Source organism: Chelonoidis abingdonii, chromosome 17 (assembly GCF_003597395.2).
Source record: "Chelonoidis abingdonii isolate Lonesome George chromosome 17, CheloAbing_2.0, whole genome shotgun sequence".
Lineage (NCBI taxonomy): Eukaryota > Metazoa > Chordata > Testudines > Testudinidae > Chelonoidis > Chelonoidis abingdonii.
Window position 1 is genome coordinate 19,119,036 of NC_133785.1, and position 24,312 is coordinate 19,143,347.

At 50.3% G+C, this 24,312-nt stretch overlaps 1 protein-coding gene across 2 annotated transcripts in view; it reads left to right on the top strand.

Moving 5' to 3' along the window:
- The window catches only part of PLXNA1 (plexin A1), a 284,958-nt gene that overhangs the window by 241,184 nt on the left and 19,462 nt on the right, over positions 1 to 24,312 (top strand). For both annotated transcript variants that reach the window (XM_032784344.2, XM_032784347.2), the window contains 8 exons: positions 2,555 to 2,621; positions 12,925 to 13,071; positions 14,376 to 14,535; positions 15,556 to 15,659; positions 16,486 to 16,582; positions 17,269 to 17,459; positions 19,476 to 19,645; positions 23,173 to 23,385. In XM_032784344.2, the coding sequence (XP_032640235.1) occupies positions 2,555 to 2,621; positions 12,925 to 13,071; positions 14,376 to 14,535; positions 15,556 to 15,659; positions 16,486 to 16,582; positions 17,269 to 17,459; positions 19,476 to 19,645; positions 23,173 to 23,385 (1,149 nt within the window). The remainder of the gene's footprint in view (positions 1 to 2,554; positions 2,622 to 12,924; positions 13,072 to 14,375; positions 14,536 to 15,555; positions 15,660 to 16,485; positions 16,583 to 17,268; positions 17,460 to 19,475; positions 19,646 to 23,172; positions 23,386 to 24,312) is intronic.

Consider the following 24,312-nt stretch of genomic DNA (forward strand, 5'->3'; position numbering starts at 1 on the left):
TTAAGGAATGAACCGATCTCCATCAGTCCCCATGCCCTCCCGGCGCACACTCTTCCTCCTCCAGCCTTTGTAGTCGGCTGCTGGTGGATCAGGGGGTGGGATCGAACATCAGGAATAACAGCATTAACTTTAACCAGGCCGAGGAGATGTGTTGTTTAGTTATTTTACTGTTGTATAATCCCCTCTGACTGTGGCACCTGGCCACAGCGCAGATAAATACAAACATCCGCTTGTAACCAGGACTGTGGAACAATCTCCTGAGAGAGGTGGTAGAAGCTGACTTGAAATGAACAGGAGGGGCTATTCTGGAACTCTTGTACAATCTGGAAGATTGGGGCCGGATGTCTGTTAAACTTCTTCATTTTCATCCTCTGGTTCCCTCTTTTCCATGATACGTTCTCCTTCTCACATGCAGAGCAGGCTGAGGTGGGGGCAGGACTGACCAAAAGCAGATCAGATGAAATTAACACTAGGAAAGGTGATCTGCTCCAAACAATCTGTAATCATTAATTGTTCCCTTCCCATCCTCCCCGCATGGCGCTTCCTTTGTATCATGGGGATATGGCTCAGAGTCTGCATGGCTCCAAGCGTTGGTTTTTTTTTTTTTTTTTTAAATAAAGGCTTTTTTCTGTGTTCCTCTTCGCTCCCCCGGTGCAGCGGGAAGGCAGTTACCTTCTCGAGGTCATTAGTGTGGCTTGTGCTTTTGTGAGCATCTGCATTTGAAAATAGCTGATCTGATGATTAATGGATGGAGCAGCCGAAAAAGCATAACTAGAGAATTTCAATGGGAACTGTCTGGGTTTTTTCTTTTTAAGAAAGTGTGAGTGGCTTTTAAAGAAATGAATGTGTTAAAGAGAACGTTGATCTTGGGGACGGTGCGAGCCCTGTCATGTGCAGGGACATGCACGTTGCAAGCAGACACTGTGCAAGTTTCTCCCATGCAGCCTGCCTGATTCACCTCAATCCAGGCCTGCATCATTCGCTGCTATTCCATTCCTGCCCCACCTCACTGCCAGCCTGTAGCACCCTCTCTTATTGCAGACCGAGGCTTCTCACACAGCTCTGTCAGTGCACTTCAATCCTGACCCACATCATCCCCTGCTATTCCACTCCTGGGCCCCTTCACACAGATCCATTGGTCCGCCTCATGCCTGACCTGCAGCCCCTACTATTCCAGTTCAGGCCCTTTGCTGTCCAGACCTGGCTAGCTGTGCTGGAATTTTAGGTGATTTTGTGATATTCCTGAGGGTGCATAGGAAACAATTTTACGCTCCCTGTCCCTGCTGTCCTCCAGTGTTTTTGCCCATGATGTGATCCAGATTCGAACCGAGCTTTCCAGAAGCAAGAGGCTGCTTACAGAGCTGCTGCACCCCTGAAGTTTGATAAGCATCACTTTATCTATCAGTCTCAATGTTTCAGCGCCTTGTGATGCCAGCACTGACTGACAGCTCCATCAACGTTTGCTCCAAACTCCTTCTCCATCACATTCACCTTGCTGGGAAACAGGCATGTACCACGCAAGGACCCAAGATCAACAGTCAGCCCACTTCCACTCCACCAGCAGGGATCCGGTCTTAGGGAGTAAACCCCCCTGTTCCTGGTCGAGGATCCTTGTTCAGTGCTCCAAAGGAACATGGAAGACAGCTTGAGTTTCCAGTTGGTTCATATGTAGGGTGCATTGTTTGTGCAGAATGGATGGGCTAATGTGTGAGCGCCACTGTCCTTTACTGGCTGAAATCAGGTCTGCTCAACCATGTGTCATAGGCCATGCATTACTACCAGCTTATGGTGATTCTTCTTTAGCTCAAGTGGCAGGGGCCTGAGGTTCTGGAGCAGAAGGATCAGACATGTACCCCAGCTGTTTCCAAAGTTCTGCATGGCCTAGGTGTGCAGCCTGGTGACAAATATAGTGTTCTAGATGGCCATGGATTTGTTATAATATTCGTACTGGATGCCTCAAATGCTCTGCTCCCATTGAAGACATTAAGATGAACCCCAGTGGGTGAAATTTACGAGATCAAGCTCCCCAGTTAAGGAGGATTGTAGAGGAAACTGACCAGCCCCAGAGTGGGACACCTGGAAAAACAGGCCAGAGATCTCATGTAGCTGTGGGTGGGAGGGGCTTACCACGGAGGAAGGGAGGGAATGTGTGGCAGAGCACAGCAGGGGCTTATTTGCATTGCTGCAAGGATCCCCTGGGGACAGGAGCCTGCCTGCTGTCTCCTCCCTACTGAGGTGATGCTGACAGGGAATGGAGTCAGCTCTGCTTCTCCCTCCGGCTGGATTCCTGTGGTTGAGTCCTGCAGGTAAGCGGGCTCTCCTCTAATGAGTTCTCCCTGGGGCACGCCAGGATTGACTCCCAAGGGGGCCATCTCAACCCCCAGGACTCTTGCCGCCTCCTCCTGCCCCTTTGCTCTGTGTTTTCTGCCTTTCAGGACATGACCTGTAAAGCAAACGAGAAATAGTAAAAGGTCCGAGACCGAGGAGACTGCAGGAAAGAGTGGAGACCTCCACTTCTCTGTTGTGATGCTCTTACTCTCTGCCTTCCCTACAGGACGGAGTCTGTGGCTGAAAAGATGCTGACGAATTGGTTCACGTTCCTCCTGTACAAGTTTTTAAAGGTAAGTGTGGAAGAGACCACTAGCCCCAAGGGCCAAGGCCTGGCCTCCTTCCCTGTGGGAGCCATCTCTGTGTTGGGATGGGATGTCGTGTGGATGGGGAGCCAGGAGAGCTGAGTTCTGTTCCTAGGTCTGCCACTGACTTGCTGTGTGACTATGGACATGTCGCTTTCCCGTTTGTGCCTCAGTTTCCCCTTCTTCCTGTAAAATGGAGCTAGTGATTCTGACTCACCTCCCCATAGGGCAGGGTCATGAGGCTAAATCCAGTCCTGTCTAGCCTAACACAAAGGGCTGGTCCATACTGGGAATGTTCATCTCTCAGGGGTGTGAAAAATGGATACCCTCGAGAGACGCAGCTATGCTGACCTTATCCCCAATGTAGACAGTGTTAGGTCTCTGGAAGGATTCTTCCGTCAACCTAGCTACTGTCTCTCATGAGAGTGGATTAGGAGAACTCTTCCTGTTGGCATCGATGGGTCCGCACTGGAGTGGCACAGCTGTAGTGATTTAGGCGTACACATACCCAAAGTGTTTTGAGCTCTCTGCATGGAAAGTGCTAGAACAAGGCCTGGTGCTCTTGTCACCTGAATCCTGAGGGCCTTACTCAGCCCAACCCCCACTTACGGGACTGGGAGTTTGCCAGAGTAATGCAGGAGCCAGGGTCCCAGGATTGGCCCCTCCCTGCTAAAGCTCTAGCTGTGGATGCCAGCTGGAAGGCTCTGCAGCCCATTCAACGTAGAGCCTGTTCTGCTGCCCTGCCCTGTCTGTTCAGCTGCTTTGTTTTTCTTTGTATCTTTTATCGCTAAGGCTGTTCAGCAGGGAAATGGCACCTTGCAGAGTCCCTTGGCTCCAGCCATTCACACCCCCACCCCTAAGCTGCCATGTGCTGACTGAGATGTTGGCAGTGTGGGGCAGGGACTCAAACAGCAGGAGCCAGGTAGACTCTGAGCAACACAGGTGCTGCTTTCACACCCACATCCTGTAGGCCCAGCATGGCTCAGCAGCGTGGGAGCCAAATGGCCTCTCAGTAGGCTGTTCTCCCGAGCTGTTCAGGAGGTGTCAGTGCCTTTAGAAGGAGCCCCTTCTCTCAGCCAGGCTCATGGCTTCTCCATACCCAGTTGGCATCCAGCATCTGCATTTCCTTCCTTGCACTTGCAAACCTGGTAGCCACAATTCACCCCAGAGCAGCTCCACCCGTAGTAGCAAGGAGGGAAGCTGAGGTGTAAATAGGATGGAAGCATTTTTACCGCTGGCTCATCTAATATTATTCAGTGGAGATAAAACCACCTGAGTGCTGTGTACTCGACTGCCCCCACTGTTAGGGCTGCACCAGTGGCAAATTGCAGCGGCCGAGTTTGCTGGCAGAGTTTAGGGACAGTGGTCTGCTGCACGCTCCAGAAGGAAACAAGCTGGGTTAATGGTGCTGCCTGTTTTTGTCAGCAGAGCCACTTCCCCAGGACCTCGCCTGGTGTTTACTCAGCGAGTCCTGGTGGCACAGAGCTGTTTTCGTGCAATTTCATTCCTCATTAAGATAAAGAAAGTTTGAACCATTTCCAGGAGAGGAAAGTGTGTGAGCAGGCGTCTGTGCGGACCTGGAGTGATAGCCAATGAGAGGTGATTTATAATATCACTAACATGCACTTGGCGTTGTGCCTCTGTCTAGGGATGGCCCATATCTATAAAAATATATCAGTACAGTGTCTGTCGCTTTCCCACGGCAGGAGAGGAGTGAGCTTTCGCCTTTAAAAACCCTCCATCTCCTCCTGACTCCGTGGGTTTGCATTTGCGCATCACCCTTTGCGTCGCAAGTGGTTTCAAAAGGCTTTATAAATGCAGTCAGTGAACGATCCAGGCCTAGTGCCCCTCACTATAGCACAGGGGCCAAATACACTGAGACAGACTCACACTTTGGGGAAATTGACAGGTGATCTCCAGGGGCCAGACCTTTGGAAATGATTTGCTCTTGTAAAATACAGTTGAGTGCATTTGTGCACCTGATTTGCTCGTGTAACTGTGACTGTGTGTGCCGTTGCACTGCTTGGACATGCTAATGCCCAGCGATGCATCTAGCTGGCTCTTTGCTCATGAAGTACGTGCCACTGCGTGAGTAAAGGGGATTGCAAAGGCCCTCACATTTCTGTGCATGTGACTATGCGTATTCTAACAACGGGTTTCTGGCTGCGTGTGTGGGGCATAAGGGAGCTGGTCTCATTCAGATGAAACCCACAGAGTGAGCTACTGAGATAGGCAAATTGTATTCCATGAAGGGTGAAGGGCTCAACCAATCCTGCTGGGAGTTGAACGTGCAGTTCAAGGGCTGGTTGTTTCAGCCTCCATGCTGAGCCGATGTCCTGTGTGTGCTTTGTGTGCTTTGCTCTCCTTGCTGACACCTCGATAGGTTGTTGCTAGCACCTAGAGATGCGGCTGCACAGAGCGATCTGGCAGCATGTGACTCAGAGGAGCAAAGCAAGCTGGCCAGTTGTCATACACAACTGGGAAATTGCGTATTGTTTCTCGCAGTGCAGTAGAGGTGTCTAGCTCCACCCAGTGTAAGAATTAAACCGGTTCTAGGATAGGATCCCAGAGCTCCTCTCTCCTCCTGCCTAGGTGTCTCCTGGCCCTGCCTCTTGAGGAGGAAATGGGGACAGGCGGCAGCAGTGGAATCAGCAAGGCCTGGTGCTTTCATAGGGCCCTGCAGCAACATTCATCAGACTCTTAATGAGACACCTCAGGGAAAGGCAGAAGGGAAAAAAATAGAGACGAGCATTGAAAAATGCATGGTATTAGGTGCCTGATGAGCTAAATCTCGTCAGTAAGACACTGTGAGCATTTGCTGGCTTAGCTCAGACTGCCTAGGGCCTATTTCTCCCCTCCCCCCCACATTGTATGCTCCATACAAACATTCTCTTATAGGTCTCCTTCCTGCAGCTTGTCTTGCTCCTGTGAGGGAACTTCTCCAGGAGCATTTTCCTTTGTAACTTTTTCACAGGCCAGGTCTACACTGCGACTTTAAATCGGTTTAATGGCCGATATACCGATTTAACGCTGTATCCGTTCACACGACGTCGTCATTAAAAGCGAATTAAACGGCTCTTAAATCCGAATCCGGGAACCTCCTCCAAACGAGAGGAGTACGCTTAAATTCGATAGTGATAACTCGGATTAGGGTTCGTCGTGAACGGAAATCGACATTATTCGGCCTCACGGAGCAGCATCCCACGATGCAGCACTGACCGCTCATGGACAGTCAATCATACCGATGCACAGCGGGACAGGTAAACAGGAAAAGCCCGCGAACTTTTGAATACATTTCCTGCTTGCCCAGCGTGGAGCTCTGACAGAACGCTGGCGAGCAAGTCCTGAAAATCGAAAAAGAGCTCCAGCAAGAGACTGACGGAGAGTACCTAGGTCTGATCGTTGTGTAGGGACAAATCTGTTGATTATCCAGCTCCGTTACAAGAGCAACGAAAATGACCAAAGCGTTTGAATAAAAAAACTCCAGGATACACAGCGCTGACGCTGGCGTGACAACGTAACGGAAGCCAGAGACTACAAATGACAAAATCATACATGAAGGGAGAGGGAGGGGGTAACTGTAGGACTCAGCTATCCCACAGTCCACAGCAGTCTCTGAAATATTTCATTCTTGGCTGCCCCAGTGTGTTGTAGGTTCAAACACAGAGGGGGGGGGGGGTGTCTGGCGTGGTTCAGGGAATACAGCTTCCTCAGTTTAATCCCCCCACCACGTGAAAAAAAAAAGGGAAAGATTCTGTGGCTATGGCGTTTGCTCAAATGCACTCCCGCGAAAAAGGCGCCAAGGTTGCGCTGCATTCACAAAGGGAGCGGTGAGGCTGTACCGGCAAGCACCACCCGGTGGCAATGTTTTCTGCCCCATCAGGCACTGTGCTCTCAACACGGAAGTGGGAACTATGGGATAGCTGAGGAACAGCTACCCACAGTGCACTGCTCCTGAAATCGATGGTAGCTTTGGACCGTGGACGCAAACAATCGATTTCGGGATCCCACTGTGGACACGCTAAACCGATTTTATTAGATCTGTTTTGTAATATCGGTTTAAGCTAATTCGAAATAATCGTGCAGTGTAGACGTACCCACAGACACACTAAGTGCTGGCAATGGTGCAGCCGGAAGCTTGGGCAGAACTGCATTCTAGAACCAGCCTGCCCTCTGTGCCGTCGGGGCAGCACATCATTGTGTATGTTTCAGAGAGGAGATCCCCCCACACTGGGGTATCCCTGGGCCCCTCTTTTATTTTGCTTTCTGTAGCAATCTGGTATTGTAGGGAGCTCCTAAGGGAACCCTCTGGTCAAGGTCAAAGCACCCCCACCAGCTTCTGGATAGCATCCCTCTCTCCGACCTGGTTGGGAGGAGGTGAAAAGTGGTGGCAATGCTTTCCTTCTCAGAGGAGTGTAACCATACAGGGCTAAGATGGCCTGTCCGAGGTCTGTCCCACAGGATGCTTTGCGGGGATCCACTGACACTGAGATTGGGATCTGCTGCCAACAGCTGATTGCTGGCTCTCTTGGGCTAAAGTGCATTGTGGATTCCTTTCAGATCACCCGGGGGACATGCACTCCAGCTCCACAGTGAGATGGCAACCAGTCCGGGTGCTGTCTGTCATCTTTGCTTCTGCTTGGAATGGACCAGAGAGTTAGTCAGAAAGAGTAAGGGGAAGGGGAGAACTGTCTGGCATAGGGCCGTTGGTAATAGACCACAGAGCCTTTCACCTCTTGTACACCTCTACCCTGATATAACGCACCCGATATAACATGAATTCAGATGTAACGCGGTAAAGAAGTGCTCCAGGGGGGTGGGGCTGCGTTCTCCAGCGGATCAAAGCAAGTTCGATATAACGCAGTTTCACCTATAACGCAGTAAGATTTTTTTGGCTCTCGAGGACAGCGTTATATCGGGGTAGAGGTGTATTTGATTGTGGCAGGGAGAGACCAAAAATCATTCCTATCTAATGGCCCATTTAATGGTGACCTGTGTGAAATAATCAGGTGGTGTCAGTCCAGCTGCAAGAGAACAGAGGTCTGCAGTGTGGAAAAACCACCATGATTGGCACTAATTGCTCCCCCTTGCTGGAGATCTCAGCAGAGAAGCCAAGGATTGAATGGACTATAGGGACATACCTGTCATTTTTAGAGGGGGTCTCCGCAGGCCTGGGTGGAGGAAGCTCATTCTGCAGTTGCCTGGGCTGAATTGCTTCCTCTAGGCTGGCAACCTGTCACCATTTCAGAGTGCTAAACGTGCTTTAAAGGATCAAATTGGTTAATTAGTTAATGTCTCTCCAGCCCTTTGCATACAGAAAGCCCCATATTCCACATTCATTTTCTTTCAAAAAGGGGATCTGCAGAGCCTCACTGGCCTGGAAAACGAAATGGGTCAGTGCTCAGGGGTGGCATTTTTAAAAAGCAATCTGCTACAGCAGCGGGTTCCTGTAGAGAGTGGGGCCGGACTGCCGACGAGAGGGAGAAAACTGTGTGCTGAGAATGGAGCAGAGAAATGAGATGAGACCATGAACGCTGCTCCAATTTATTCTTCATCTGTGTCACTTTCCCCTGGCTGGGAGTTTTACAGGAGCTTTTATAAGCAATCAAAGGAAGTGACTCCCTTTCTTTACTCTCATGAAAGCAGGCAAAGAAAGCAAACTAGAAAGGCAGACGCGTCTCTGCTGGCTGGAATGGAATTGCTGAGCGGGCTGATTGGTTTACGGTCGTTATTTTGCTTTTGCATTACGAGGAAGCTATTAATAAACACCACAGCACCCACACTGGGGCTCTTTCTCCCTCTCTCTCTCTTTTCCAAGCTGACTTAATGAAGCCAAGTTTGCAAATGAAACATAATTTCAAAGACAGGCGTGTTGTCGGAAGGTCTGGGGATGATGTATGCCTGTTCCTGCTCGTTAGCAGCTGTCTCTTTAATTACCGCAGATGCTAACGAGATGCTAACAGCATATGGTGACAGGGAGAGCAGCCGCACTTTGCACCAAAGTACAATTTATTTGTAAGGCGGATGGGTTGGGGGGGTGGTGCTGGTTGGGTGGAAGCTGTTGGAATTTTTTCTTGCCCACTCGGCCCCTCTTCCTGTGCCTGTTTGGTCAGGTAAAGCCTGCTTCTGGGAGGGACATGCAGTTCAGAGGGAAGATTCAAGTTGTGGGGCACTATGTTAGCAGTGTCATCGCTGTGGGACTTGGGTCTCTTGTTTCCCCAACTCCCACGTCCCTGCTCTCCCAGTCCCCCTTCCATCTCCTCACCACTTCCATTTGCGCTGACCCCAGTATGTTTCCATCCCGTGCCTCCCTCCCCTAGAGCCCCTGGCATGTGATGATACTGTACCTACACCCTTGGCCTGGCCTTGTCTTTTTTTGAGAATGTTGCAGTTTAATACGTTTTCCATTGTGGCCCCTTTTCATGCATCACTATCCTGTGGTAATGCTCATTTCCATTTGTCTCCCCTGCCCCTCCTTATGGGGTAATGGTGGCTGAAGGGTTGCAGAGGAGTTTGGTAGCACGTTGTTTGATAGTGAGGACATGCCCTGCTTCCAGGGCCGGTGCAACCACTAGGCAAACTAGGCAGTGGGGTGGGGGGGGGGGGGGGGAAGTGGGGCAATTTTCCCCGGGCCCCTATGGGGCCCCATGAGGAGTTTTGTGGGCCCCTGGAGCAGGGTCCTTCACTTGCTCTGGGGGCCCTGGAAAACTCTTGTGGGGCCCGGGCCCCCGGAGCTTCTTCCGGTCTGGGTCTTCGGCGGTGGGGGGGTCCTTCCGCTCCGGGGCAGAAGGACCCCCTGCCGCCGAATTACCACCAAAGCGAGACCTGCTGCCGAATTACCACCGAAGACCTGGCTGCACTTCGGTGGCGGGTCCCGCTTTGGCGATAATTTGGCGGCGGGGGGGTCCCCACCGCGGGTCTTTGGGGCACTTCAGCGGCAGGTCCCGGAGCGGAAGGACCCCCCGCCACTGAATTACCGCCGAAGTGGGGGCCCTCTGACGCCGAAGACCCCAGGCCCCCTGAATCCTCTGGGTGGCCCTGCTAGGCAGTGACCTAGGGCGCAAGTGGTTGGGAGCACAGAGGGCTGTCCTTAGGCATAGGCAGCTCAGTAGGGCACCTGAAAATTTGGGGCACCACTGGGTCTTAGTGTCCACTGGTTTTCCTATCCCTGTTCTGACCCCATTCTATAGGCTCTGAGTCTTCCTGGGAAGGGGATCTAGTACTTAAAAGAGAAAAAGTCTCCAGTCTCCCAGAGCTGTTAGCACATCACTGAAACTGTTAAAGAGCCGTTCAAGGGGCAATGAAGACATTTAACAGGCATTTGCCAACTCCCAGGTATCTACTGTCAGTTTCTGAAAGTACTGACAAAAACAGTTGTGCATGACTGTGGCTGAGAGGTGAAAACACTATCTAAAGTTTACTCAGAACGTGTCAGTCTACAGGACCTGAGTTTAAAATTTGCTTTAAAAATATTTCATTAGTGAGTTGATGAAGATTATAAAATCACATCGCTAAAAAAAATCCTTGCATAGATTTTTAGATGCACAATCATCTTTAGCCTTAAATGCTTGGATCTTCAGACATATGGTTTTTTAAATAAATTCTTAAAAAGAGCACCCTTATCTAAAATACACATTTTAATTACTATAGTAAAAAAACTTACTTCCAAAGTCTTCCTGTCCTTTCTGTCTATCCACTTTTCCCTTCACCCCCTCTCCCCTTCCCCCACTCTCTCCCGCCTCCCCCACTGAAGGAAGCAACAGCTCTTTGCTTCCAGATAGCCAGACAAAGAGTTTCCCTTTCTTTACTTCTGATTTATCTGATGAAATAGTTTTAAGCAAAATCCATACCTTAGTAAGATATAAAATCCTTTGTTATTCCTAAAATCTTTGGAAACGTATTTTTTAAAGTTGGTGAAATTTCATAAACGTGTATTGTTATGGAGATCACACACAGTAAATTAGTGTTCCCTTTTTCTAAAAGCGATGAACATTGTTATGAACACACTAAACCTCCTGAACCTCCTGACTGATTAACTTAAAATAATGTTTGTTTCAGTGACTTAAATATGTAGTAATCTGGAATGAGTACATTTAAGAGTACATTTAAAATATAAAATCAGCTTAGAAATACTGATTGAGAAAATGTAAACCAGAGAAGAGCTGCATCCTATATTCCATAATATTGAGTGTTGTATTCAGCAAGACAGCTGACTCACCCTTAATTCAAAGTGTCTGACAAAATTCAGGACATATCAAAAAACCTGTGACTGACACTTTTTATTTCCAAGTTTAGTGCTTTTAATTAGGTACCTTCTGCATGTCCATTCTGCATGAGGGAGAGTGTACAGGGGTCTCTGTGGGGAACTGTGATTCTCCGCCACTGTGAGGCAGGCCGAGAGTCGTCTTGTTCTTTCTGCCTTGTCCCTCTGCCCCCACCCCTGCCGGGGCTGCAGGCTCAGGCTGCCGTGGGGCATAAGGGCACCAGTTTAATAAGACTGCATAGGGCCCCATAAATCCTAAGGATGGCTCTGGGGGTACCAAAAAACAGTGTCCTGGCTCGGCAGGGAGGAGCTGCCTTCCAGAGGCACCGGAGAGCTGGAGAGCCAGAGTGTCCTGCTTGTGGCGGTGGCGAGCCCCAGCCATGGAGGATCCAGCGCGGCGCAACGGGATCGCTAGTGGGGAGCAGCCGTGCCCCTCCCCCCCCCGGCTGCGGCCTGGCACCTCCCCGGGGGGCTCCTGCAGGCTGCAGCAGATGCATGCAGCCAGAGGCCTCTGTGCGCTGCCTAGCTGCCCCCTCACCATGCTCGGGCTTTGTGGCTCCCGGGCATGTGAGCCGCCGAGGGTGCAGGGCCCTGAGCCTGCTCTGAGAGGGGCAGTGGCAGCGGCGGCTCACGCTCCCAGAAGCCACAGAGTCTGAGCGTGGCAAGGGGGGAGCTGGGGGGCGCATGGGGGCTTCTTCCCACATGCTTGTGCTGCAGGAGTCCCCAGAAGGGAGCTCCTCCCTGCCGAAATGCTGTAGTGGCCCAAGTCTGGCAAAGCCAGTGAGTGGACTCAGGGTGGGGGACACTGGGGTGTGGTGGGGAGGACTCGGGGGTGTGTGTCTGTCACCCTCCAGGGGAGTTCAGGAGGCAGGGAGTGGGGAACCTGGTCTGGGGAGCAGCCCCTGGGCATGGCTGGCCCCTGGACAGGCTGGCCCCTGGGGTCTATAAAGGCTCGTTGGGATGTGCCCCTCAATGAATTGATGTTACTGGTGGGGGGCAAGGTGGAAGTTTCGCCTAGGGCACAAAATATCCTTGCACCGGCCCTGCCTGCTTCCCAGGCAGGCAATGTGGGTGGCCACATGACTGGGTGAATTGAAGGAAACCCCATCACTCAGCCCAAGCCTCCACTGACAAGCCAGCAGAAGAGTTCTTGAGTTGGCCTCTTAATCCTTCTGTCTCTTGAATCTGGCTGTGGTCCCCGTCGCCATAATATCAGCATTTCCTATTTATCCTTCTGCCCACCTGAGTCTGGCCTTTCCAAGGAAGCTAAGCATGTAATGCTTGGTTTTCCCGCTTTGTAATCCTTGGGTGGGGTCCATGATGCTACCACTCCCCCCCACCCTTTGGCAGGGTGTCCAGTTCGTGAGTGGTTTCGTTTGGCCACTTCAGGCCATCGATTATACTCCACAAGCTCAGAAAACCCAAGATGGCTGACAGAGCTCACCCAGATCAGATTTAGAGGGGTGCTCTGAGCACAGACTGGGTCTGCTGCTGCCTCACTCTGTAATCTGGAGCTTAACTTCTCTGCCTGCGTCTCCCCACCTGTAAAATGGGCGCACTCCTACCTGAGCAGGGTTCAGCAGAGAATGGCTGGAAAGCATTGTGGAAATGGGCTAGGGGTTATTATTCTAATTAAAAAATAAACTAGGGAACTGTGCAATGAAACAAACAGCAGCTGGTTCTGAGGACGATAAAAGGAGGTAAATTGCCTCTATTTGCCCCAGCTGTTGAGATCACAGCACGGGTCACTTTTGTGCACATATAGGGCAGTCTTTTATAGTTAATGCTCCCAAAGCATTTGGCAACATTACGTGTTTGCTGTTGGTAACAGAGCTGCAGAAAGGTAGCCTGGGACTATCTTGGCAAGTGCTGGGAACAGTATTTATAAGGCCACACACTGGTGGTTGAACGTGGCAGACTCCTGCATTCTGTTTCTCCTTGCAGTAGCTGAGGGCTTCCTTGAAGGGTTAGGGTTAGTGTCTGGTGCTTTCTCACCTCTTGCTCTTCCCCCCTCCCTTTACCCCACAGGAGTGTGCTGGAGAGCCTCTCTTTATGCTGTACTGTGCCATCAAACAGCAGATGGAAAAGGGACCCATTGACGCCATCACCGGAGAGGCCCGCTACTCTCTGAGCGAAGACAAGCTGATTCGGCAGCAGATTGACTACAAAATGCTGGTTAGTGCAAGCGGGAGTCTCGCCCAGGACTGGTTCTTGCCAGGACCCCTAGGTTCAGCTATTTAACAAGGTCTTTGAGGCGCCCAAGGTACTTTGCAGAGAGCAGTTCGTGTCTCATTTTTCTCTAGCATCCCTGGTAGTGCCTCTTACCCTGACTGCGTTGTTCCTCACACGTCCTGGGCTGGGGAGAGTGGGTGGCATGGCAGGCCTCGCCATCGCAGCAGAGCTGGGAGAGCTGAGCACAGGATGGATGGATGCAGTGCACCGACACACCCTGGGGCCCTGACAGAGATGAAGGGGGAAGGAGATGCTACTGAGCGTAGCCCACTGTGGGCAGGGGCTTGGACCAACCAGCCGATGGGTTTTCTGGGGTGGGATGAGGGTGTCTTTGCAAAGGGCAGAGATGGCTACAGGTATATATCTTCCTCCTTCTTTTCAGAGCCTGGAATTAGGTACTAGCTGTCACCTTCTCCCACCCCACCCACCTTAATTGTCTTGTCTGTCCAACCCCCTCTGGGTGATTCAGTAAAACCCTTCCCATGACTAAACCCAGTGCTGACTTCTCCCTGCTTATCTTCACTTGGATTGCTTTGGAAGTGTGGGGGCGAGGGATTGATTACCCTTCTGTTGCCTCTTATCCACAGAACATGCAGTGAGCTCTTACCATTCATAGTTAAGGGCTTGTCTACATTAAAAACATTATAGTGGCACAGCTGGGCCACTGTAGCACTTCAGTGTAGACAGGAGGGGTTCTTCCATTGGCATAGGAAATCCATCTCCCCACTCAGGAGCTTGGATTTTTCACAGCCCTGGCTGATTTAGTTAATCCAGCCTAATTTTCTAGTGTGGGTCAGCCCTACAGTTATGTAGGAATAGTCTCTCTGAAGCACCATCTATTGCTTTGTCCCATCAAGACATCTGTGAAGTTGGAACTGCTGATTGTCCCATGTTGTGCTCTCCAGAAGGTGGGGACAGGGACTTCTCCTACTCCACCTTCTCTGGAATACGTTCAGGCATGGGCGTGGCTCAGGATTGCACTGTTCTATGGGTTGGTTCTAGTTTGCTAGCTGCTGGGATCCCCTTGTTGATATCTCTCTGCCTTCCTGGGGTGAGGGGGTTAATTATATTCAGCTTTGGGATTAGGGGAATGCTTCAGAGCTGCCACTCCTCAAAACTAACTGCCCCTGGCTGTGGAGGCACAGCCAGTAGACAGCTGTGTGACCTGTGCCCCTGGTTATATGTTCCTGGCCAAAGGTGAGGTGCATCCCATCACACAAGTCTCTCTGCTTCCCTGTGCTGCACAGACGCTGAACTGCGTGAACCCTGAGAATGAGAATGCACCCGAGATTCCCGTCAAGGTTCTGAATTGCGACACCATCACACAAGTGAAGGAGAAGCTGCTGGATGCCGTCTACAAGGGCGTGCCCTACTCTCAGAGACCCAAGGCAGGAGACATGGACCTGGGTGAGATTAAGAGACAGAGGCATTTGCCATATGGGTAAGACAGATGGAGCATCAATGTCGACTAGAAGATCCTGATGCGAGGGACCACAAGCTAGTCTGAGTGTTTCCATAGAAGGTGGAGGCAGAGCACCTAATCCAGGTGTCCTGTAGAACACATGGCCCAGAGGGACCATTACATTTGATCTTGTCTTAATCCACCACTGCGTAACAATGGGGAACATGTATCCAGTAGCTACGGGCTAGCTGTTCAGTATGCAGGATACACACAGTATGACGAGAACAGCTTGGTGATAAATGCTCCACACTGGCATGCAGGAAACCTGACTGCAATTCCCAGGCCTGGACTCCTACCCTCCGGGCTGCCCAGGACAGGTTGTGTAGCAGAGATTATGTTTTTGGACCCCCGAGAGGGTGGGAGAGCCACACATCTCCCAACAGCGACTCTGGGGAATGATTTGAAAGGAGCATTGACTGGCCCTCCAAAGCAGGGGAGGAGCCATTCAGTCCCTTTGGCTGGGGTTCTGGTGCTAGTGGCTTTGACCTCAGAGCAGCAGCTGCAAACTACGGAGGAATCCTCACGGTGACAACAAAGATGGGAGGAACCTGGGAATAAAACTCTGCATTGTAACAACTGGAGGGTGGTGGGTTGGGGACATCTCTGGGGTTGGTTTGTGATCTGCATTCCTGGCAGTGGGTTGAGACTAGAGCAGAGGAGACCAGAAATGGTGACCCATCCCATTCCCAGCCAGGAGCAGGAGGATAAAGAATAGAGAAGTGAAGTTAGCTCAGTGATGCCAGGCCCAAACTGATGCCCAATCTCTTCACTTGGGTGCTTAGAAATTGCTTTTACCCTGCGTCACGCCCAGTGCATTAGATACTCTGTAGAGGAAGCAGCTTCCTACCTGTTTGTGCCAGGGCTCTGGAGGCCTGGCTCCTTCTCTCTCCCTCTTCCCTTCGCATTCGTTTTGTGTCCCATCTAGAGTGCCACTAACTCCCTGTCTTTCTCTTTCATCGGTGCAGAGTGGCGGCAGGGCAGAATGGCCCGAATCATTCTGCAGGATGAAGATGTGACCACAAAGATAGACAATGACTGGAAAAGGCTCAACACCCTCGCCCACTACCAGGTCGGGTCACCCCCGCGGGCAAACCACTGGGGTAGGGCAGTGGGCAGTTGCCAGCTGTCAAGGAACTTGGCCTAGCCTGGGTACCTGAAGGTTTAAGTCTCTTCTCTAGCATGTTGTGGGAACTGGGTTTGGGTGCTAATCCACATCCCTCACTTCTACTGCTGCAGGGACACCAGGCCAGAGGGCCTAATAGCCACTGCTCTGGACTGGCATCTGGAGACTTAAGTTCACTGCCCAGTGTTTCGGTCTCTGGGGCTGGCGGGCAACATCTGTGAGCCTCACAGAGTGGAGATGAAGCTGCTCCCTGCCCAGCAAACCCACTGGCGAGTGAGGGAACAGCATCTATTGGTTCTGATGAGCATCCCATTTAGTACTTCCCAGATGGAGGGACAGGACTGCAACCGGAGGCCTTCACGGGGTGTGTGTAACGGGATAGGAGATTGTTTCAGAGCTGCATCAAGGCTTTGGGGAACCCTCTCCTTTCCCAAGGTTCAGTGAAGGGCCAGATCAGGGAGCCCTACTGTCTTATCTGAATTTCAAGGCAGCTGTTGAGATTCCCACTGAAACCACTTAGATCCAAGATCTTGCTACCCCCAGAGGCTCTGTTATGTGGAGTCGGTGGAGAGGGGTGGTTCTGGTTTGCATTAGCTGGTGATTGGTGCTCTAGAGGTGCAGTGCAGGGGGAAGGGGCACAGGGTTTCCTGTGTCATTAGTGGACCTCGAAAGCTACTGGTTTCTCACTGCTGCAGTGGCATTCCCCTTGCTGTGCAGAACCTCTCTGTGAATCTCCATGAATCACATTCTGGTCACACTGTTCTGCCTTTAGGTGACTGACGGCTCCTCTGTGGCACTGGTGCCCAAGCAGAACTCGGCATACAACATCTCCAACTCTTCCACCTTCACCAAGTCACTCAGCAGATACGGTGAGTGTGGAGGAAATCCCACAGCCTGCTCTCTGGAGCCAATGGGAACAAGCCCTTCTGGATGGGCCAGGGACGAGAGTGTGTACGCAAAGCACAGAACAGAAAAGGTGGCAGACTACAGCATGCGTGATGTATTGAAACAAGCAGCTCCAAACTTCCCAGCTCTCTTGTGCCCTCCCATTCGCGTTGGGCTCCATCCAGACTGTAAGCACAGCCTCCGGTAACCATGTGCCCTCCTCCTTTATTGGTGCAACATGGTACACAGGGGCAAACAGGGAGAGCTGCTAAGGGATCTCCCTTCCTAGACAGCGAACATACAGGTTGCAAATTCAGATAGGTACAGGGACATCTGAGCCAAGGAAGTTATGTATAAGTGAATTTCAGGTGCACAAGAGGTGCTGCATTGGCAGTTTGTAGCTTGAAGTCCTTTGTGCACCCCAGAACAGGTACAGACAAGGAGCTGCAGAGCAACGTTGCTCACACTGTCCTGCCAGTGTGCCTCTACCCTGGTTGGAAGGGACCATTCTGTGTGCTAAGAATAAAGCAAGAGGTCAGACTGTGGGTAGGGGTGTGCTGTGACGTCTGTCTGCAGGCGAAGGGAAGGGAGGTGGAGAGGAAGCAGACAAGGATTAGGGTTTCAGTACAGGAGGCAAGGGATGTTCCCATTATGTTTGGTTTTCCCACAGAGAGCATGCTCCGGACAGCCAGCAGCCCCGACAGTCTACGTTCACGGACCCCCATGATCACGCCTGACCTGGAGAGTGGTACCAAGCTTTGGCACCTAGTGAAGAATCATGACCACATGGACCAGCGGGAGGGAGACCGGGGCAGCAAGATGGTGTCCGAGATCTATCTGACCCGTCTGCTGGCCACCAAGGTACAGCACCAGGAAGCAAGGCTGCCTGGTTGCATTCAAAGTGGGAGGGGAGGTGGGAGATGAGGGTGCTGACTGGGAACCATTCCTGGGATCCCCTTGATTGTGCCAGCCAGCCAGCTTCCTTGCCTGGTTACAGTAGAGGTCAAATATAGACATTTCTAGCTAAATGCCTTTAATATCTCCTGTGGGCAGGGAGCAGTCTGGAATCGGGTTCATGCAGCTACCGCGACCCACCCTTTCTCTGATTTCCCAGCAGCTTGGCCTCAGAAGTTTGTACCTCCTACTGCTACAGCTGCATCAAGCAGGGTTCAAAATGTGCCCCATCTGTCCTGTTGCCTCTGTGTTCCACCATGTGGCTCTGCCCCTCCCCTGTTGTCTCCATAGTCCACCAGATAACCCTGCCCTGCTATCTTCAGATTCAGCCCCCACCAGTGCCAAGCTCCACCGTAGAGCTCAACCCCTATTCCTGCTGTCTCTTCACCTAACCAAGTACTTGCAGCACTGATTACATCTGGCGAAGGAAATAGCTGCAAAACCCAGTTTTGCTGCCAGGCTGTTGAAGAAGCAAAGCTTCCGCCCATCCTGCAGTTGCTGCAAACACTGATTTTCCCCAGTGCTCGTTGTTCGGGTAGTGAGAGATGTTATCATTTTACCAGTTCTTCACATTTGCAAAAGAGGGACTGGGATAGCTTATGACACAAATGCCCTGAATTCTGCCATTGCCACATGTATGGTCAATAGGAGAGGCAGACAAAATCCTACTGCTGTGATTTGAGGGGAGGGACCCCCCTGTTAATTGTAGGAGCTGAGATACACATGCTATAAGGTATTCCTTCTCCTCCAAACCAAGCCCCATCATCAACTGTAGCAGTCGGCTGTGGACTTTAACTCCTTCACTGCTGGTGACTTGCACTGCTGTTATATTTCCAGTGACACTCTGTGGAGCTCAGTGGCATGGTAGAACAAACCTGGAACATTGAGAAGCAAATCAAATGTCTTCTGCCCACGCAGAGCTAATGTAGTCAATAACACAGCAGGTGCATTCTATCTGGGATGGACCTGGTGCATTTGGCCGCAAATCAGAGACATCAGACTAATGTCTCAGGGGCAGGGACCGTGTCTTGTTTCTTTGTATAGTGTCTAGCACACTTTTGAGGTGCTCAGTGAAGAAATTATGATGATGTACTTCATACATTTGGCATCAGGGCAGGTACATCTTACCTGGGCATGCTCAAAACCTTCTGCAGCACAGCAGCTGCTGTGTGTCTGAGACTGACGTAGAAAGGAAGGGGAGGCTACAGCACTGAATCAGGACTCAGGAGCTCCAGGTTCACTTAGGACTTATGTGTCTGTGTTCCACATCTGTATAATGGGGATAATACTTTTCCAGCTCATGGGGGAGCTCAGAGTAAATTCATTAACGTTGGTGAAGGACTCAGACACCCTAATGGAAGTCACTTGGTCTATATGGTATTTTTCATTTGATTAGTTATCTCCAAGTAGTTCCTATCAATTGAGTTTCCAAGTTGAGCTCTGCTCACCAGGGGTTAAAAGCCACGCCTACATCTGTCTTTGGAATCCAGTAACCAAACAATACAGCGCCATAAAAAAATGAATCATCCAAATGGGTTTCCCTCGTTATTCAGACAGGGCAGTGACCATGAAGGAGGGACTATGTCATGCTATAAAGCAGCACAATATATTTATCTTTTGGGGTGGACACGTAGTGGCTCGAGTTATGATGCCAGACAATACCCCAGAATTTCTGACGCAGGCTTGTAAGATCTTCTTGTCACCACAGAGTATTCTCCCCATTAAGGACCAGTGTGGTTCCACTGATTTCCTATGGCTTTGGCCCTCCTCCCCACAGCCCCATCTCGGATGATGGCCCGTTACTGGTGATAGCAGTGATGTTAATATCTGAAATTGATGGCTAGCCCCATTGCTTTCTCCTTTCTTCCAATGCCTGACTTTCTGGGCAGTACTGAGCAGCCACTCTCCCTTTCTCATCTCCAGGGCACCTTGCAGAAGTTCGTCGATGACCTGTTTGAGACCATCTTCAGCACGGCACACCGCGGGAGCGCCCTGCCTCTGGCCATCAAGTACATGTTCGACTTTCTGGATGAACAAGCCGACAAACATCAGATCAACGATTATGACGTCAGGCACACCTGGAAGAGTAACTGGTAATGGGGCAGGTGCCAGGGGAGGGAGAGGTGTCAGCCGTTTCCATTTGTATTATCCCAGCTAATGAATGTCTCCAAGCTTCTGAGGTGAAATTTGGTTATGCCAGCCTCAGCCAGGGCAGATTAACACTAAAAGTGACCTGGCACCTAAGCCTACTTGTATACCAGTATTGCTCGGGGTGGGTGAGTGCCGGGCACATTCTGGGTGACAAGTAGTCCCAGGCATGTCACCCTTCCCATAAACATCATATCCTGAAGTACTAGGTGCTCCATGATTGAAGTATGGCTGGGCTGTGCAGTTAAAGGCCCAGCTCAGCTGGAGATTTATGGGATGTGGGCCCCTAGCTCCCTAGGCACCTTTGCAAACCCCAGGCTATATTTTCATACTACCAGTGTTTGTGATGTGCACTCCAGCCTGCCACGTAGCCAAGCGTGTCGTAATGAAGGTAGTGTAATACCACACATGCATCCTCCCTAGCCGAGCCTGAAGAGCTGACCGATCAGGCTTGCTAATCACTTCCAGGAAAGAGGGGCAGGTGCTGATGAGATCTCTGTGAGCAATGTGGTGGGGCTAGCACTCCACCGTGTATAGGCTTCACTTCTCCACAACTCCCTCCTCACCTGGCAGTCCTCTTTTCTGGTGCCTCGCTGATTTCATCTCTCTGATATCCTTGCCGCTACTGGCAATGAGTACCTACGTTCCCATGTCTGGCATTTGTTAAATGGCAGCCAAATTGCTTTTGTATAGTTCAGTAACTGTCGGCAATTAGCAGGGCAGGAAAAGAAACATTTTTAAATGGAGATATGAGAGTGCGGAAGCGCTTGGAACTGATTTATAACTCTGCTTTCTATATTAAAGGAAGGAAGGAGTTGGTGGTGGGAGGGAGCCCAGTTCCACAGGGCCTGGGATGCAGGCTCCTGCATACTAATGTTCACACTTATCTCTGGGCGCTAATTCAATGTGTGGAGCTGATTTCTTGAGGCTGCTCCCTTCACGGATTGAAATATGTATGTGCATCCGGCACCCTCGTTATAGGAGTCCCGGGGAGCCCAGCATTTGGCATCTTAGACAGAAGCATTGTTGATGAGACAGGGAAGCTTAGGAGGGGTTCTCAGGGGCTTTATACCAGAGGTCGATCTCTGAGGACCTTCTAATGAGAGTTAGATGCTACTGAGAGGAGGTGATATAAGGATAGAATAGAAGAGGGGCATGCATATGTGCTGTGAACAAGCACATGGTCTGTCACTAGCCAGGATTCCCCTCTCGTGCTGTGAGCCCATCTGATTCATAGATTTGTTATCTCAGTATCTGATGTAGCCTACATTTTCCTCAGATAATAAATGCCCTAGTGAGTCCCTTAAAGAGCCCAACAATTCTCCTCCCATCTGAGCCTGTCTCAGAGCTTTGTAAAGTTCCCCATGGGGTTTTAGAAAGGATCAGCCAAGGGGGGAAAGAAAGGTTGCACGGTTTGGAATAAGCTATAGGGTCTGGGCATAAGCAATGGCTGTTCCATGGGAATGGAACCGGCTCCTATGGAATGGGAGCAGACAGCTGAGCCAGTCCTAGGAACCGAGGTAGTAGCAGTGTTCGGAGGGGTTAAACGGGACTCCTGAGGTTTTGATCACTGGGCTTTGGAAGCTTTCGTTTTCTGATAAGGTGGGATTTGGGGTTATGAGTGTGTGTGAGGAAAGGGGAGGGAAAGAACACCCAGAGGACTTGGAATGGAGACGACTCACTTGGAAGGTGGCAGTTGGACAGGAAAAAGAGAGAGAATACTGGGATGGCCCTTCTTTAAGATCCTCGAAGACCCCATTGTGGCCGTGGGCCAGCAGAGAACTATTCCAAAGCAGTCTCTCCCAGACTCCTATGCCATACTAAATCTTTAGGAGCCTCTGCAATATTGGAGTTACTTCAGAGGGAATGCATTAAAAACACCATTCACTGATGTAAATTCCAGGGACACCTTACCAAGGCCCTGGGTACGTGAGTTTTGTAGATTGTCCTCCACGAGCACCCATGCCCCAGATAGCTACAATAACCCAAGGAAGGGGAAAACCCCAAAAGTAGAGTGAATGCCTACATCTGTAGACTCCAGGAGAGGAGTACCTGGGAACCATCAGCACCTGGTGTCATTGGCTTCCTCTTCTCCTGTGTGACTTGGCCTACGAGGAATACTAAAATGGAGTCTATATGATCCTAGACCTTTGCTGGGCCCCATCTTAGAATCACAGAAATGTAGGGCTGGAAGGGACCTTGAGAGGTCATCCATAGAACCCTGCATGGATACAAAATTTGTATATGCATCCGATTCACAAACGTGATCCATGGACGTAGAGCAGGTATCCACAGATCTGCAGGGCTCTAGTCATCAAGTCCAGCCCCCTGTGCTGAGACTGGCCAAGTATACATAGGCCATCCCCGACAGGTTTTTGTCTAACTCTTTCTTAAAAACCTACAATGGCAGGGATTCCACAACCTCCCTTGGAAGCCTGCCTCAGAGCTTGATTACCTTTATAGCTAGAACATTTTGCCTAATATCTAACTTAAATCTCCCTTGCTGCAGATTAAGCCCATTACTACTTGTCCTGTGTTCAGTGGACATGGAAAACAGCTCATCCCTGTCCTTTTTATAACAGCCCATAACGTATTTTTGAAGAGTGTTTTCAGGTCCCCCTCAATCTTTTCCCAAGACTAAACATGTCCAGTTTTTTAACCTTTCCTCATAGGTCAGGTTTTCTAAACCTTTTATCATTCTTGTTGCTCCATCCAATTTGTCCACATCTTTTGTAAAGGGTGGTGCCCAAAACTGGACATAGTGCACCAGCTGAAGCCTCACCGGTACCAAAGAGAATGGGACAGTTCCCTCCCATGTCTTCCGTACAACACTTCAGGTCAACATCCTCATGTTACAGGCATGTGGTCACAGCTGTGTCCTCTTTGTGTGGTGCTGCATCTGTTCAGTAATACCTGGGCTTTTGTGAGGGGTAGGGCATTGCAATTCCTGGTTCCATGCCCACAAACCCCACTGGGGTGAAGTGTCTATGACCAAAACTGTGTGGTGAAGTGGCAGCTGCAAGACAGGAGCCGATTTATTCCTAACCAGCACCGCCACTGGATCAGACAGAGGCAGGCTGTAGTGATTAGGGAATCTTTCTTAGCATCTACAACCGTCATTTGACAGCAAACTGATGCAGGGTCCCCAAAGCATCCTCAAGTCCCGATCACCTCTGCTCTCTTTGAAATTGCTGACAAAGTTGAGAAGTTCCTCCCCCGAGGCCTCTCTCTTAACTGTGCCCAGTGGATAGAAATGACCATATTCAGGATAAGCTTGAGGGTATGATAGCCCAGGTGTCCAGGGTGCCATTGGGGCGGTAGGTGAATGAATGATTTCCCCAAATTGCTTATCTTTTGGGGGGGTTGGGGGCGAAGACTGCCAATTCAGGAAGCTGCTGGGGCTCTGTCTGCACTAGCTCCTGTCTGGAGTCTTGTTTCCTGCAGTGACCATCTCTGTTCTTTCTTTCCTCAGTCTACCTCTGCGTTTTTGGGTGAATGTGATTAAGAACCCCCAGTTTGTGTTTGACATTCACAAGAACAGTATTACTGATGCTTGCCTGTCCGTGGTGGCTCAGACATTCATGGACTCCTGCTCAACTTCTGAGCACAAGCTAGGGAAAGACTCTCCCTCCAACAAACTACTGTATGCCAAGGACATCCCCAACTATAAGAGCTGGGTAGAAAGGTGAGTGACCTCAGCATTGCTTCCTCCGTGCTGTATATCCATGATGTCTGTAATATGCATATGGGGGAATTACAGACCTCATAGTCCTCATTGTGCATGGACTTGATTAATGCAGTGATCCTTCTAGGTTGTTGTTCATCCTTTGAGATCAAAGATGACCATGACATCATTGATTGGTTTGGTTTCTGTGAACACATGAATGGCTGATCAGGCCAATTTGAGCTTTCAGCTGTCTCTGGCACACTGTACAAGAGATTCTACTATGGGTTACTTGATTAATCTTATCTTTATCAGTTTCCTCAGACAGCCCATGTGAAAGTGGTTCAGCTTTATAACATGATGTCTGTACACCGTCCAGGTTTCGCAGGCATACGTCAAAGTTGGCAACATGATGGCTTTGTAGACCTTCAGTTTTGTTTGGTGCCCAATGCCTCTGCGCTCGGACACATTTGCACAGAGTCTGCCAAAGGCCATGCTTGCTTTGGCAATTCTGGCATTGGTTTCATCATTGATATGAACTGCATTTGAGAGTGTGCTGCTGAGGTAGGTGAACTTGTCCACTGCCTGCAGGGTTTGGCCATTCACTGTGATAGCTGACTCTACCGAAGGTTTCTTGGTGCAGGCTGGTACATCATTTTTGTCTTCTTGATGTTGATTGTGAGATCAAAATTGTCACAAGGTGAAGAAAAATAGTCTATACTCTGCTACATGTCAGGCTGAGATTTGGAATTCAGGGAACAGTCATCAGAAACAGAAGATCATGAAGAGTCACTCTCTATATCTTCATCTTTGCCTGTAGCCTCAGCAGATTGAAAAGCTTGCCATCAGTCTGGTATCTGATGCCAATCCTGGTGTCACAGTCATGAAAGGCATCTGTAAGCATGACAGAGAACATCATACTGAAGAGGGCTTGGTTAATGCAGTGAT